The 16,283-nt window shown below is 41.6% G+C and overlaps 1 protein-coding gene across 1 annotated transcript; it reads right to left on the bottom strand.

The window, feature by feature from the left end:
• Positions 1 to 337: 337 nt before the first annotated feature.
• Positions 338 to 15,513, bottom strand: csnk1da (casein kinase 1, delta a). The gene is made up of 9 exons (XM_083931379.1): positions 15,066 to 15,513; positions 8,669 to 8,779; positions 6,942 to 7,090; positions 6,501 to 6,729; positions 6,253 to 6,423; positions 5,997 to 6,145; positions 4,985 to 5,153; positions 4,781 to 4,890; positions 338 to 3,255 (listed from the first exon to the last, which is right to left on the bottom strand). Exons 1-9 carry the CDS (start codon positions 15,139 to 15,141, stop codon positions 3,205 to 3,207), a joined length of 1,215 nt encoding a protein of 404 aa, XP_083787505.1. The 5' UTR covers positions 15,142 to 15,513; the 3' UTR covers positions 338 to 3,204.
• Positions 15,514 to 16,283: the final 770 nt, after the last annotated feature.

The raw sequence follows: 16,283 nt of genomic DNA, 5'->3' as shown, positions 1-16,283 counted from the left end.
TATGTCCCTGATGTAAATAACTATTTCATGACAGCATGTGACCCGTACAGTTGTTAGGAACAGCGGATTATGTACACAACATTAGTGTAGAGTTTAATGTGTAGTGAGCTTCATGTTGCAGATAGCAGTTCAACCCCCATTCACAAAGACACAGGATGACGTGAATTAGATTATTATACATTCTGATATGTGGATATTTGCGGTCCCAAGAGGATGATTTCTAAAAAATGAAAATACAAAAATCACAATAGAAATATGCAAACCCCCTCACCCCAAATGTCTTATCCTCTCAGCTTTTAAATTCAGCCAAACCAATCAATAAAGAGAAACAAATACAAGTACTTATTAATTTATTTACACTTTTAAAATACACAAATACAGTGGCATTACAAATGAGGAGCAAAAGTCTTAAGGTGGGAGTGGAAAGAAAGATTTCCCATGATGCATTGTGAGACATGAGCAGTCGTATCCACTGCATAAAAAGCAAAATCGGAAATAACTGAGAAGCAGACAGACTGAAAAAAAACAACCTACTATCCCTTAAAGTGTACTTGCATCTATCATAGCCATCATCAGTGAGACAAACAAGTTAATCCATCACTTTTTTTGTTTGTTTTTCAAGCCCACAGGTGAGGTATTTTTAAAAAAAACAAACACACTAATGGAGTGAGGCATTCCCAGTCCTACCATACACCGCCGCCATCATCCGGAGCCGTACAGCGGCTCCCGTCGACGTGGTTGTAAGAGTAAAGCACATCCTATACACAACAACAGAACAAACATGTACAAATTACCACTACAACCCCATCCCCCTCCAACTACACAAAAAGGCCTACAATACTTTGCAACCAGTCTAACACATTGAGGATTTCCTGCAGCGAAATCTGCAGGATTTATTCACCTGCTCAGATGGAAGGACACAGGTCACCAAACAGAGGACTCAGCTGGGACCTCCTTTCGTTATCCAACACTCAGTCCACAGCTCTACAAATCCTCCTCACCTCCATTCAGCCTCATGTTAAAAGAACACCGCTCCATTTTCTACCTGGCCTCTCACATCGCTTGCCTGACCTTCTCATGGGGACTTCCTGCACTTGTTAAGCCTGGTGATTTCTGTGGTCCATCGAATCTTTGACCTTATTGTGTTTTTAATTTCTCTACACATTAAATGTCTGAGGAGAGTATCGGGAACACATGGTCATTTTACTACTGCGCCCTTTTCACACATGCACTGCAACCCTGAATTTATCTCGAAATTACCCAGAGGAGCTGTACGTGAGAACACAAATGTTTGAATTAGTTGGACCAGATGAACAGACGTTGCCCCACCAGCTCCCTAGTACGAAGTCTGTGTAATGTCTGATTTAGCTTGTGTGTGAATGGAGCAGCTCATTGTCCGGAGAATTCACAGCGAGTGCATAGGCGTGTTAATGACGTTTCTTTCATGCGGCTGGCATAAAACCAGAAGTTAACAAACATCTGAGAGTGAAGAAGGGTGATTTACACAGAAACAGCAACAAATGTGTTGAGCTAGGGAGACAAGATTCAGGAACGTCTGCAGGTAAGGGCTGAAGCCAAAGTGGTCAGACAAATAAGGAACGGCAAGAGACTTGGTTGTTAATGAACAAATTATGAACGGGAACGTGACGTAATTCGGATCACGCCCTGCCTACTGCACGCTCTACCCAGGTGCAACCCCTTGTCTGAATGCATTTCCAAAAAGTGAGGAGTCTTGACACCAAAAATGTCCTGTTGTGTGCTACGTGTGAAAGGGAAACTCGTCTCGGACATTGTCCAAAGTTAACAGGAGAAACCAACTTGTGGCTGATAAACTGATCCAAACAGACTGGTTTAATAGTTTAGTTGTGCACTGTGCAACCATGGAGCAAAATCTGCGCCATTGGCACATATTCAGTATTACATTTTCTTGTTTAAATCCTTGTTTGGTGGCTGACTGAAACTGTGAAGTTTGAAAACGACGTAATGAAAAGACTATTTAATGAGTGAGGCTCCTTTTGTAGTGTATATAAGGTCAGCGTTGGAGAGGCAAATCCAGACAAGCAACTCCATAAAATGTTGGTCCATGCCCATCAATAAGACGGAGAGTTAGGGTATGACAGGGTCGAGGTAGAAAATGTCCAGAGGTGTCAGAACTGGGCTGTGGGTCAGGAGGCAAAGAGTCAAAATCCTAAAAAAAGAAATTCTGCCTCAATATGTTCTCCCTTCCCCTTTGAGCTTGTATAACCCTAAGACAGAACCACAGAAACACACACACTAAACCACATCACTATGCACTGGGTTAAAAACAACATCTCATCCATTCAATGTGGACAGCTCGTTCCATTCACAGCTTTCCCAAGCAGCACGCTGCAGTCACAACCTGAAGACAGAAAGAAAGTGTATGCTGCGTGTTTTTGGATTTACTACACATCCTGGTTTCAACGCACCTGAGGACACAAAAACAGCTCATACTATGGGATCAGCTTTGAAAATAGAACATAAAAGATCTTTTGTCCCATTTCTAAAAACAGCGGCGTTATCCTGCCTTTCAATTTAAACCGAAAACAAAAGAAAAAAGGAGTTGACTTAGGGGATCTGAAGGAGTCTTTCAGGACACTGTGCTTTTACGCCGCTGTGATGGATCACGTGTCAGCAAAATGTCCCACACACTATTTTCAACAGACTCCTCTCTCCATCTTCAAACCTTGCAAAGTCTGATCAGTGGAGCTGCTGTCAGAAGTTTTAATGTTTAACAACAAAAAGAAATAAAACCAGAGTTTTTAAGAAGAGAAAACAAAAGTGAATCCATGGCTTCATCAACAGGAAGGGGGAGTGAGAAGAAGGGAGGCCATGGCTGCTACCAAACTGTACTTCACCCACCCCTCTCTCGCTCTCTCACTCACACACGCACACACAGACACTTTTGGTTGTGCACCTCCTCCTCTGTAAAGTGAACAACAGCACAGCCAGACTCAGTGTGGGTGCATTGGTTGGTAGTCTTCTGTGTCATTTAAGAGCTCTGTGTGTGTGTGTGTGTGTGTGTGTGTGTGTGTGTGTGTGCGTGTGTGTGTGTGTGTGTGTATGTGTATGTGTGTGTGTGTCAGTGTGTGTGTGTGTGTCAGTGTGTGTGTGTGTGTGTCAGTGTGCGCGTGTTGCAGGTGGAGTGTGTCGAGGCCTCCATGGTAAACAGGTGGATGGATGGTTTCACCGTGGAGCTGCAGACTGGAGGCCGCTTGGTGTGACACGGGAAAGGGCCTGCAGGAGACGCATGAAAATGACATCATCATCATCAACACATAAGAGTAAAATATATTTATTGTCATTGTATAGAAGCAAGATTAGGATTGCAACTTCTGTATTGATAATGCATAAAATAAATAAAAAGGTAAAAGCAGCATTAAGTGTCAGTAAAGTTCTAACATTAAGAACTGTATCTGGCTGTGCTGAAATTGTGCAAATAGCAATAAAAATTGTTTGTGCGGTTGGGACTGGGGACGAATATCAGCTCTTTGCCATCTCTGTATAATGCATCAGATTTCAATTATTGAAATGCTGTTTATTGTACATGGTCCCCGTCAAATAAACTTCAAATAAATAAAACCTAAACAGTGCAGACAGGCAGTTATGTTTTTGCAGAGTGCTGTGGTGGTGTATCTTCTCTTGGGAGACGCCGTGGTTACAGTACATGACGTTACTTCATAGGTGTAGGAGTACAAACATGTGAAGGGGCGCATTCAGCGAGTCTCTTCATGCGATTCCTGTCTCTCTTTTAAATCTATCATTCTGAGATAAGGGGAAAAACACTCTGGCACGTTTGTATTCATATTTTATCCATTCTAACATCAACTCTTGAGAAATAGATAGAGGGGGAGGAGAAACCTACTTTCTAAATGTATAAATATATATTATTTATTTTTGCTTAATGTACGCCATTGATAAAAGTGAACTGCAAAATGCATTTTCCAAGTATTCTTGGACTATTTATTATTTTTTAGTTGCACTGTGAATGTAACAAACCCTTTCATTCTGGGTGGTGAGCGCCTGATACAGGACAGCGGTGGGTGCATGTGAGTCCAGTGCTGCTTTCTAATACGGGAATCTTATTAAAGGTATTTCTCGTTATAAAACATAAATGAGTTTTGTTTGTATCTTTCTTTGACAATAGCTGACGGTATATTTAGAAGTGTAGTTTCACTGCGCTTTGTGAGACTGTCGGCACAGCCATAATTAGCTGATCATTTATTAATTCCACTGAAACACTGCCTCCTATGCATGACTTGGAGGTGCTGCACTGTTGATAAACTGGCTGTTACAACCTTTGACCTCCTGGGGGAGCTCTAGGTCTGAAGAAGGGAAAGAACAAAGGAAACTGGCAGCAGGACAGGAGAATCTTTAACTAGGTTGTTTTCGATAGTCTGTCAAATTTAGTTCTGCTGTTTTGTTGCTTCATGTTAGAATGTCATGTTGATGTCAAAATGCAAGAAAAAGGGGAACAAACTAACTTTTGGTACGAGTGAAAAGGGAAGTGTCTATGCTGATACATACTGTGGGTTCCCTTGTGATAAAAAGTTCCTCTTTTTCCTCAATCTCTGTTAAACAGCTGAGCACAGATGATATTGCATCACATTCACTGTGGAGCAACGCAAAGTCCTCCTTTTGTCCTTTTTACTTTGCCCCCCGAATGAACATTTTCCTGCACTATTGTGAAGACAAAGCTTGGTACCAGAAACCCGTTGTGGACTTTGTACATTACATAACTAGGCAGTGTGTGTGTGTTTACCTGTGAGGACATGCGGGATGTGTCCTGGCGTCCTGTCAGGTCTGACGAGGAGATGTTGACAGGTGCTCCGCGATGAAGTCGCATGCTCACCTTCCTCTCCTTTTCCAAACCTGAAAGACAAAAGCAAGTCAAATGATTACTTTACATGAAATTATTCAAAACAAGCACCTGTCAGTTAGTTTGTGTGTGTATGTGTGTCCTGACCTGTGTGTGAGGCAGGGTTAAGTGGTGATGGCGCTGCAACGTCCTGAGCTGCCCTGGCTCTTCCTGAGGCAGAGGCCATGCCCCTGGCGCCGGGGTTCCTGCTGTGCCTCAGCCTCTCCTCCCGTTCCCGACGCTCCCTCTCTGCATCCTCCACGGCTCTGTTGGCACCCTGACACAAACAAACACATGGTTTGTCTCTCAATATCTAGTAGCAGTTACCTGTTAACCTGAATATCCTGTTTTTAAATATTTTGGTTTTCCTGTAAGTACAACCTCACTGAAGTCCCTTTTGTACATGCAAACCTGGGCAGATGCCGAATACAAAGAACGGCAAGAGACTGTTTATGACCAAATTATGAACAGGATATGTGACCGTGGTGTAATCTACGCCATGTCCTCCCCTGTGCACGCTTTACCCAGGCTCCACCCCTTCGCTTAAACCAAACTGAGTATTTCCACTACCTGAGAACGTGTCTGATACAGACAAGCTCCTGTTGTTTTCTACATATGCGAAGGGGAAACTACGAACAATGTCTGCATCTGAGAAAATGGCTTCACACTGATAAATAGTCCTGTTTGAAAGACATCAGGAAAACTTGCAAGTTCATCAAAAAGGCTGCTTTAACAGCTTAGCTTCAGATTTGTAGCTCTGACAGATTTCATGTGTAATCTGAATAAAACACCAATAAGAACAGATTTGTTCTTTAGTCAATTCAGTGCATTCACCAACAATGTCAAACTTGGTACTGAGGTATGAAGGAATTTCAGGAGTGGTCCACATGAAGAGCTTCTGGCTACAGTACGAGTGATTTACATTTAGGATGACACCATAAAAATATTCACATATCTTTAAATAAAAATAAGTTATTCCCTACAAAGTCAGTGCCTTCAAGGCTTTATATAAATAATCCTTGACTCAATAATAATGATAATAATACTTCTATAATACATTCTCTGAACTGGAGATGCCACAGAATTAAAGGAATCCCGTCGACGTGATAATACAACTTACAAATTTGAGCATGTTCCAGTCAAAGACGTAGTCGTAGGAGAAGCCCTGTCTGTGGAAGAGATTCCTGAAGAGCTGGCGGAGATACGAGTAGTCCGGCTTGTCGTCGAAGCGCAGAGAGCGGCAGAAGTTAAGGTAGGTGGCAAACTCGGCTGTGGGGAGGAAAAGGACCGGAACATGTAAGCAGTGAGAGTTTTAAAACATGATTCTTAACATCAAACGTGAACTAATAAAGTTGGGAGGGAGCAGCTGTACGTACATGGGTAGCCTTTGCAGAGAACCTCAATGGGCGTGGACATTTTCTTCTCGCTGATGCGTTCGTACTTTTGCCTTTTGGTGGCAGCTTTGAGGCCTTGCCAGGGCAGAGAACCCAGGTTGAAGTACATGAGGACATAGCCCAGCGACTCCAGGTCGTCCCGTCTGGACTGTTCTGTAGACAGAGAGGACAGAGTCAGACCAGCAGCACAGAGGGGTCAGAAGTCAGTATTCAGTGGATGCTGATCTTACCGATGCCCAGATGTGTGTTTATGGAGGCGTAGCGAGCGGTGCCGGTCAGGTTCTTGTTCTCACGGTAGGGGATGTGCTGGTGTGTGCGAGCGTCCCGGTACTTCTTGGCCAGGCCAAAGTCGATGATGTACACCAGGTTACCCTTCTTGCCCAGCCCCATAAGGAAGTTGTCTGGCTTTACATCTCGGTGGATGAAGTTCTTGGAGTGGATGTATTCAATGCGGCTGATCTAGAGGGAGCAGTGGTAAAGTGCAGTCAGATACAAGAGCCAGAGAGAAACATCCAATAGGAGAGCGCTACACAAACAGCAGTGATAGTCACGTTTCACAATAGAGCTAAAAGAACAGACTCACATCTACAGTCACCACTGTCACGGCAACAAAGACTGAATAAAGCTAGACTACAGATTCCCTACAGCTCCCAGTTCTTCTGTTTTCTCACCATCTGGTCAGCCAGCAGCAGGACGGTCTTGAGGCTGAACTTCCGAGAGCAGAAGTTGAACAGATCCTCCAGACTCGGCCCCAGCAGCTCCATCACCATCACGTTGTAGTCACCCTCGGCCCCGCACCACTTTATCGTGGGAATACCAACTGGGGGAGATGAGGGAGTAGAAACAATATTTATTTAATACTGATTTATTTGGTACTGTAATGCAAAGGGTTTCAAACGTTACCAAAAGACATTAAGCTGATGTACACAAGTAGGCCTACCTTGAATGTCTTAATTACAAAATGAGCTGTGGCTGGTATGTTTGTGTTAATGGAACTGAAGACTGTAGAGCCACTAACGCTCATCTCCTGATGTTTGAAGGGTTCATCATGTACCCAACAGCCTCAAATAAACTACAAGGCTGTGCCAAGGAGCACTAAAGTTATCCTGGTTGCTCTTAGAAGACAAAAAGCTTCCTAATTTTTCACCATCAATCAGCTGTTATAATTTAGTGGATCAACTCTATGGTGGTTTAAGGCTAAATGCGATATACGTCTTACAATCAATCGATTTTAAAAGTGTAATGTAATACCACTATAGAGCAGGTGTCCATGGCACTCTGCCAGGGAGTCTGCAGTTCATTTTTTTTCTTCTTTACGAAAGGCATAATACTTCAACGACTATTTAAAATATATGCATTAGTATAAACTATTAGTTACCAGATCACTCTTAGAATCTGCAAACATGCTTTATACATGTCTAATATTTTTTAAATACATTTCTCTTCCACAAAACTAAGACTATACACACATACGAACACAGCAGTAGCGGTGTGAAGGCAGAAGCCAGCTGGTTTAGTAGTAGCCTGTAATTGGCTGACGTTGCCAAGGCAAAGAGGCCATCTGGCATTTCCTTCTACAGGCAGACAGCAACGAAATGCTGCTGCTCAGCACCTAGTGCACACACATGCTATTTATATACATACAAACGCAAATACATCCCACAGTCTGGGTTAGCCACCATGCCCCAGAACATCCTACCATGCTGGAACAAAAATACAAATGTGTGCAGAGTTGTGCTCACAGAGACAAACTGTCTCTTTAGTTGAAGTCAAGTCTGCTGTTTGTGTTTTTAGACAGAGAACATTAATGAGGATTATGTAGTGTGTAAAATATTCTAAACAAATAACTAAATGTTCTACATACGATAAATAGGTTTGGACTTGTTTCTAGAACTGAACTTACATTTTCGTGTCTGAATCAAGTACTGAAAAAAAAGGTACCAGTATTTGTTCAAATGTGAACGGTACCCAACCCTATATAAAGCCGCCATTATTAACCCAGTTTACCTCAGTTTCCTTCAACGTGTCTGAACATTTGCAGAATAAGGGAATACTTTTACCTCAACATTCTGCCATCATACCCACACTTTGTGTACCAGCACTATGTACACGTTGTTAATAAAAAAATACACCCAGAAACATTCTTGATGTACAGCACTATAATTTTTATAAATGTATAAAATGTAGCTTTGTATCCTCTCTCTCAATGTGGATCTTTGGACATCCTGCAGGAGCTCTCTGGTTTAAAACGTCGTATACACCGTTTGATAAACCATCTCTTATACAGGTTTTAAATGCTTCACAGAGGGGCAGGGTGTGTGTGTGTGTGTGTGTGTGTGTGTGTGTGTGTGTGTGTGTGTGTGTGTGTGTGTGTGTGTGTGTGTGTTGTATACAGTACCTCCACCCTGCATCATCTTGTAGATTTTGCTCTCTATGTGGAGCTGTGGGTGTTTGGTCTTCACACATTCCAACTTGATGGCGACCTCCTCTCCAACTGAGATATCAGTACCTGGAGAGAGAGAGAGACAGACAGACGGAGTGGTGAGCTGCATGGAAACGTGAGAGTACACAGACACTCACAATTATCTAACGTAACAGTATCTAATCTGCAGCAAAGAGTGTGGATAAGTATTACTGTCAGGTCATGTCTTTATGTTTATCAAGTCCACGCTAATTAAACGTGAAGACAATAAATAGTTTGCCTTGTCCTTGGGTTTAATAGTGAGCACATTAGCTGCTGGTCACAGAAGAGACAAAAATCAGGTGAGTGGTTGGTGATTAAAGTGAAGAAGGCCTGCCAGCATGGAAGAGAAACCAACAGTAAGTACTGAGTGTACCCTCTCCTATCATGTACCTACCTGCATGGGTAGCCCAAATTCTTCAGCTATAATTACATTTTCATCAGACAAGGATTTCTCTATGAGACCAGTCTCTGCTGACAATCTTCTGCTGCTTTCTTCCTAAATATGTTTCTGGGGTCCAGTTCCCTCCACATAACACAGTAACTGGACACCAGGTTACGTAATATCTCACACACACACTCACGCAAGCACGCACGGCAACACCAATGGTGCATCATTGATTTCTTTGTATGATGTCATCTGGTCATGCTGAGAAGCAGGGCGGGGCACTCAGTAAGGGCCATGACTCACTTTAAAGCTAATATTATATAATTTATACACCAGAACATTTCAAGAAACGCTGAAGACAAGCCTATGCGTATGTGGCTGTGCAGAGTGTGCTGGAAAACAGAAAGTTCTGTTGCAGATCAACTGTGCAACCACATCAAATGACATTGATCCTCCCCTGGCTGGATACCCAAATCCATATCAGACCGTTTACTTTACACCATCAATTCACCTCATTTCAGGACAACATTTTGTTTCTCCACAGAAAGGAGCCATAAACTTATTACCAGGGTTGGGCATTTCGAGCAAAAATACTATCGGATCGACATTTGCTGGGAACACCAACACTGAACGGCTGGGGTGGGACTCACTCCAACTCGCTATAAACAACAGATTCAAGCTCCAATACATAAATCATGTGGTTACAATGCAACCGCAATGAACCTGGTTTCCTTTATTTTTTTAGTTCTATGGTTGTAGTAATTTTTGCATGTTTCTCCTGTTTGTACAGTTACACAGAGCACATTTCACAGCACTGTAGCAAATGCTTGTGCCCTTGTGTGCAAAACTGGACGTGCCACACACATTTTATAAACAAGGGAAGACAAGACGATAGTCGCCTAAACTAGTTGTTTTAGCCATTTGAAAACTCAAAAATCATTGCCCATCCCTAATTATTTCCAATAAATGGAAAACAACCTATGTCCCTACTGGTGATGAGTGGATTACTCATATACATTAAAGCTGCTAAATAAGTGTCATGATGATGTTAAAATGGGAATTGTTTATCTATGGGAAGCATTATGGGGACCAATAGGACTTTTCTGAAAGGGCTCCTTTGTGGGTGTTTTGGTCCGCACCAGCCCACACAAACCACACAAAGAGGGTAAACGCTCCAGGGTTCAGTTCAACCGAACTTAACCAGGCAGGTGTGAAAACGCCACTAAACACCAGTCGCACTACTACGTTTTCATTTTAAAATGCTGTTTCCAAACGGCAGAAGAACAGCAATGGTGAAATGTCTGACCAGAGACTTAATTGCTTGGTCCAACGACGAGGCGTAACCCAAGAGTTTCTAAATTAAAAACGGGCTCAGCAGCATTTAAAATGTCTCCATTTTAGGGGCGTGGAAACGCGTAGTAGTGTGGACGCGTAAACATAGCAAAAGATCTGCATTTTAAACAAAAACAGTGTAGATGTAGTCTGTGTGACAGTAGGTAAACAGGAGCTGTTCTGTTTTAGTTTCAGCTAGGGTTGTACAGTATGGTCTAAAATTTGTATCAACATATAATTTGAAGCATAGACCTTAATGGTATTATATCATGGTATATTGATTTATCTTGAAATTTCCATATAAATGTTAATGAATTACTGTACAATTACTGTACTTTTTGCTTCGCACCAATATACACTTGTTGCAGAGTAAACACACATTCTTCTCAGTGACAGTTAAAAATAAAATTCTTCTGTCCATTCGCCGTTGAATTTCCGGTTTTCTGTGTCAACCTTTGTTTTTTGTTGTTGTGGTAATTTAACCTTGTATTTAACAAGACAGAACAACAACCGAAACAAAGTGGGCTGTTGTGGAGAGGAGTGATACGATACAGTCTATGAGAAGCACACAAAGAAGATTGTAGTGTGATCGCGCGGAGCATTGTGGCCGTGCGCCTACAGAAAGCGTGCGGAGCAAGTCTCAGAGCGCACCAGTATTTGACATTATGAGACAGCTGCGCCGAGATGTGAGAGAGGACGGCAGTTGACATTACAAATTACATTTTCACATAGGCTTCGACTCAAAGGGCTAGTAAATATTCCCTCGCAGGTCGGATCGGTTTTGGTTTTGCCTGCACTCATTGGTGTCATTACGTCAGTGCTGCTCTGCCGGTTACACAGTAGATTCAAAATCCATAACGTAGCGCAAGTTCATACCGTCCTGCCGTCTATTCCATTCATACCGTAGACCCCTAGTTTCAGCACAACAGAGAGACACTTAAGTCAAAATGACTTGTTGATTAGGTTTTATGCTTGGCCAAACAAACATCAACAGTAATAATGTCTGCAAATGCTCTTCAGTCTGCCCAGCACACTTCAGTTTTTTTTATTTATTCTTTCAAGGGAATAGGATTTGTCTGGCCAGATATTCAGGGGAATGCAATTCAATGTTTTCCTGGGTGGAGCGGCAGGTGAAACATGTCGAGACACATCCCTCTACACTAGTTCACAAACAGAAGCAACAGAGATATGAGACCTAATTTACACTTTAAAGAATACAAACTTTTTTAATATTGTTAATAATTAAATACCAACTGATGCCACTCAGGCATTCTAGTATTGTTGAGACTCGAACACAAAAGCCTGGCCCTCATTAAACTCACTCTGAAGTGTCACTTAAACATTCACAGTGCAGACACAGGAAACGTAAGAAGGATGATGTGATGCAAGGCACGGTAGACCAGCCCCAGCATGCTAACAGTCCCCTCTAACAAATACTGTAGCAGTGAGAGCTACAGTAGGTGAGAGCAAGCAGAGACAACTTGTCACAGAAAATGTCAGAGTTTGGAGCTGTGGGGTCAAACATCATACCAGCTGTTAACTGCAGGACGTGTTCAACATTCCTGAGATGTCACCAGCTCAGAAATATGTAGCCAATTTTCCACAGTTAACAGTGTTCCGCGCTTTGCAACTGCAAGCAAAAGTTCTCAACTCTAAAGCTTGTGAGAAGTAGTTGTCGGAGCGGACGTCATCATTAACCGCTATAAAAGCCGTAACTTTGTGGAGCTTCAGAGGTAGAAGAGTCAGCTGTGAGTCAGCAGCAGGTCTGAGCGTGTTTCAACTACTGTTATGTTGTTAGCTCCGCTTATGTAAAAGGATGACCCAGCCCTCTGAGCATACACGGCTTTCAGTTTACCTACAGATCACAAGTTAAGAGTCTGTTATACAAGTCTCAGTCAAACAGGTCAGAAAGTGAAGCAGTGCTGTTTTCGGTTTTTTTTTTTTTTGCATTTTGCATTTTGCTCAACGATACAGGGAGATGATCTAATTGCCTTTTTTTTTTTAGATCAATATTGTAATTTAGTATGTCATTTGTTTTAAAGTTCCTTATCTTCTGTATCATTCACTTAACACAAGCAAAGAATCATTAGTCCTCATCAAAATAGTATGAGGCTGGACCCAAACATTCAACTATTAAGATATTCGTTTAATGGTAATCGGTTTTCAATTTTGGGATTCGGATATTTGTTTTTTATTTTCAAAAATTGTAGATGAACAGAATCCTCTCCTCATTGACAATGAAATATCTTTTTTATCTGCAATATAGACCACCTCAGCTGACCATACAAAATTATTACTTTGTAAGGCTGTTCTGCCTTTCTGATTTATATCATTGTAAACAAAAACATCTTTGGGTTTTGGATCATTAAAAACACAAAAAATCTAGTTGGTTGTTTGGCCTCGGACCTGCATTTTCCACTATTTTCTAACATTTTATGAACTAACAATTGATAGAAGAAATAATCTACAGAAAACAGAAGTAGAAGCCCTGGTTTGATGTCCTTCCTGACGGAGCTGAGTCTGTACTCGTATTTATTTGCTTACTAGATCTGATCATTTTCAATGAGAGTTGATATTTTTAAATCACTTTTATCATGAATGAAATCGAACTTGTATCCCCTTTTCATTCGCAGCAATGCACATAATTCACACTGATTAATTTCTTAATCCAGCCGCACTGAATATCAATAACACAACATTGTGTCATAACTCAATCATTGTGAGTGAGTGCCAACAGTAAGACTTGGGCTGATGAGATGCCAGTGATGAGCCAGTAAAAAGGCTTCATGAATTAATAACGTCTGCTCTCTATTGTTGGTCACCTCCGAAATGTGATCAGCTGTTCTCAAACACCGTTTCCAGGATCCGTGGACCTCCAATATGGCCCCCAGAGGATGCATTACAATGTTTAATACACATTGCATATTGTAATGTGATTGCGTTTGTCAAATGGACAGAGCTCAGTTTAGAAATTATATCGGAAAGATTATATGATAGACCTTTTTGTACAGTTTTGACAAGATACACTTCTATAGAAGACGACCTTTAACTCAATATATGACGATATCTGCGTCTATGTGAAATCCTGAGTTAGGCAATCCAGTTAATGTAAATCCCATTGAACTGTGCGTTCATGTTTGACCATAAAAACCAAAACTGAAATTTTCAAACGATATTCCCTTGGGTATTTCACAGAACATTTTCTGAGAATTTTGATTTAATGCACTTGTTATTGTGTTATTGTCAAGATATTACTTCATAATATTTTTTTCCCACATCATTGATTCCATTGAAATACGATAATTTATCATACTGAATTATCAAATTGCCGTATTTTCCACGGCCAACCATTATGAGAAGATCATTGCTAACTATCTAAAGGCCATCGGCTTGTTGTTGAGAATAAACTTTAACCAGCACAGCTAATGTTTTCACCCTTACTCAGAATCAACTCATTCAATCAATTACTAAAAAACCTACCTTATCAATAGGCCCAGCCCATCTTTGTACTTTGTTGATGAAACCCAGTAATGTATGAACACATCCCCAGCCTCAGGCATTGAGCTGATGGAGCCTTATTTGATCTAAGAGTCTTTCCAGATGAAATACAAATACACCCACACGTTTGATATGTTGGTTACAGAAAGAAGTCGAATCACTGTGAAATTAAACTGTGTGAGCCTCTGAAACCTCTCAGGGACAGACTCCTGATAGATGGAGCTAGCCTTCTGATTAATCCCTCTTATTATGAGGATCAGGGGAGGACAGTGAACCGGCCTACTATGTCAGAGGTCTTCAGGATCATTTAGGTTACATCATGTGTTGCTTTTTTGCAACAGCTGGTGGCAATTTGATTCTACTTGTTCTTATATAAGTGGTTATCCTTGTTATCCTCATGATTTTGTTTTTGCCTTTCTTTAGTTTTTACTTACAAGGCATTTAGGAGTTTTAGTTTCCTTGACTTGTGGTTAAAATAAACTGGGTATTAAAGCAGACCCACTGTACAATTGTTATACTTTTTATTGTGTACTTGTCTGCAGAATTCAAGTATGTGTGTATACATGTATACGTGTATGACTGGGTTGGGTTTTGAGTATTGATTTTTACACTGTGTTGTGTTCATATGCTTGCATACAATGTAAATAATAATAAAAAATAAAATACAAAAGGGTTACATCCTGTCTCATTTCAGGGACTTTACAGTAAACATTATGGCCTGTTCAGCTCTTCTGTTCCAGCACTGCTGCTGTGTAGTGTAGTCAAATATGAGCTAACGTTGGCTAATGATGGGTTAGCTAATCTTTCAACAGACAGCCGTCAACACGGTTATTTGGAAATTAATTAGAAATTATAATGACATATCAAGTGTTCCCAAGTGGAGTACAATGAACATGGTCTACTTGAATTATCACTAAAGGTAACAGACGAGTTGTTGCTGCTAGTGGTAGATTAGCTTAGCAGCTAACGTTGCTAAGACCAAACACTGAACAGCTGATCGACTGACAAACAGTCGGAGCTGCAGGTACCAGGTTGTCATTAGTTAGCTGGAAACAAAGACAACACACCAGGTGTATTCGCCTGCAATTAATATAGGATAGAGAAAATATAACTCACCCAAGTAGATGTCCCCAAACGATCCGCTGCCAATCTTCCTGCCCAGTCTGTATCTGTTCCCCACTCTCAGCTCCATTCTCGGCTCTGTGTTCAGCTAGCAAGCTCTCCCGCTAGCTCCAAAAAAAGATCCAGAAATGTTCGGTTTTAAAAGTCCAGGTCTGTTCAAAGTGTTTAACAGAACCACAGACACATCAAAACCTCCCGCGGCGATGATCTAACGTCTGTGGGTGATGGGAGTCAGCTCTCGGGATCTGTCGCCTCTTGTTTTAAAACCTTAGTAACGTCATATTGAGTAAATACGCAGGTCGTTAGAAAGCTTTAGGTCTGTACTTTATGCTCCCGGTGTTTTTGATACGGATAATAGTTAATAGTCCACGGATGAAGACGGATTTAGAGGAGGTCCGTAATATCTCCGCTGCTGTCTCGGTTCTGTCAGTGACCTGCTGAAGGTGTCCGCTGTCTGACGTCACTTCCTGCTGCGTGATGAGGGAGGACGCTGCCAGAGAGCCTCTCCGTGAAGAAGAGCTGCCAACAGCTACAGCGCACCTTGTACGGAACATGAAGAAGAAGAAGAATTACTTTATCACTCTTATTATTAATCATGTTACACACAGGCCCGAAATACACGCATGCACAGACAGGACCTATGCATGCAATTAAGGAGAGATGTTAGAGCGAGGGGGCTGCCAGTGACCGGCGCCCCGAGCAGTTTGGGGGTTCGGTGCCTTGCTCAACAGCACCTCGGCAGTGCCCAGGAGATGAACTGGCACCTCTCCAGCCACCAGTCCACGCTCCACACAGTGACTTGAACCAGCGACCCTACGGTTCCCAGCCAAGTCACCTAAGGACTGAGCTACTGCCGCCCCCTGACGCAAATAAACAGTGGTACTTCAAAACAAACAGGTACATAAGAAGCCCACATATACAGGGAAGCAATGACAGGAAAATAAAATAAATCAAATGAACTTTGATTTATCAAATGTACATTGATGAATGTACAACAAAACAAAGAAAACCATTAAAGATCACAGTATCCAAAAGAAATCTAGAGATATCTCGACACTTTACAGGTGGATATATACATTTCCAGAACAGACGTCACAGCTCAAATCAATATCATTTCTAGATTTGATGAATTAATGATTTAAAAAAATCTTTATTTTAACTAGGGTCACAATAAACTTAGCATAAAGCCCATGTTTTAACAACTTTTTGCTT

The sequence above is a fragment of the Echiichthys vipera genome (genome assembly GCF_963691815.1).
Source record: "Echiichthys vipera genome assembly, chromosome: 17".
Taxonomy (NCBI): Eukaryota; Metazoa; Chordata; class Actinopteri; order Perciformes; family Trachinidae; genus Echiichthys; species Echiichthys vipera.
The sequence above is the reverse complement of the archived record's forward strand: the minus strand, read 5'-3'. Positions and strand labels throughout refer to the sequence as shown.

Coding starts and splice junctions, on each gene's coding strand:
- csnk1da (XM_083931379.1), bottom strand. CDS start 15,141: ATGGAGCTGAGAGTGGGGAACAGATACAGACTGGGCAGGAAGATTGGC. Junction 5,154..5,996: donor ACTGGAACATGCTCAAATTT/GTAAGTTGTATT, acceptor TGTTTGTGTCAG/GGTGCCAACAGAGCCGTGGA. Junction 4,891..4,984: donor TAACCCTGCCTCACACACAG/GTCAGGACACAC, acceptor TTTGTCTTTCAG/GTTTGGAAAAGGAGAGGAAG.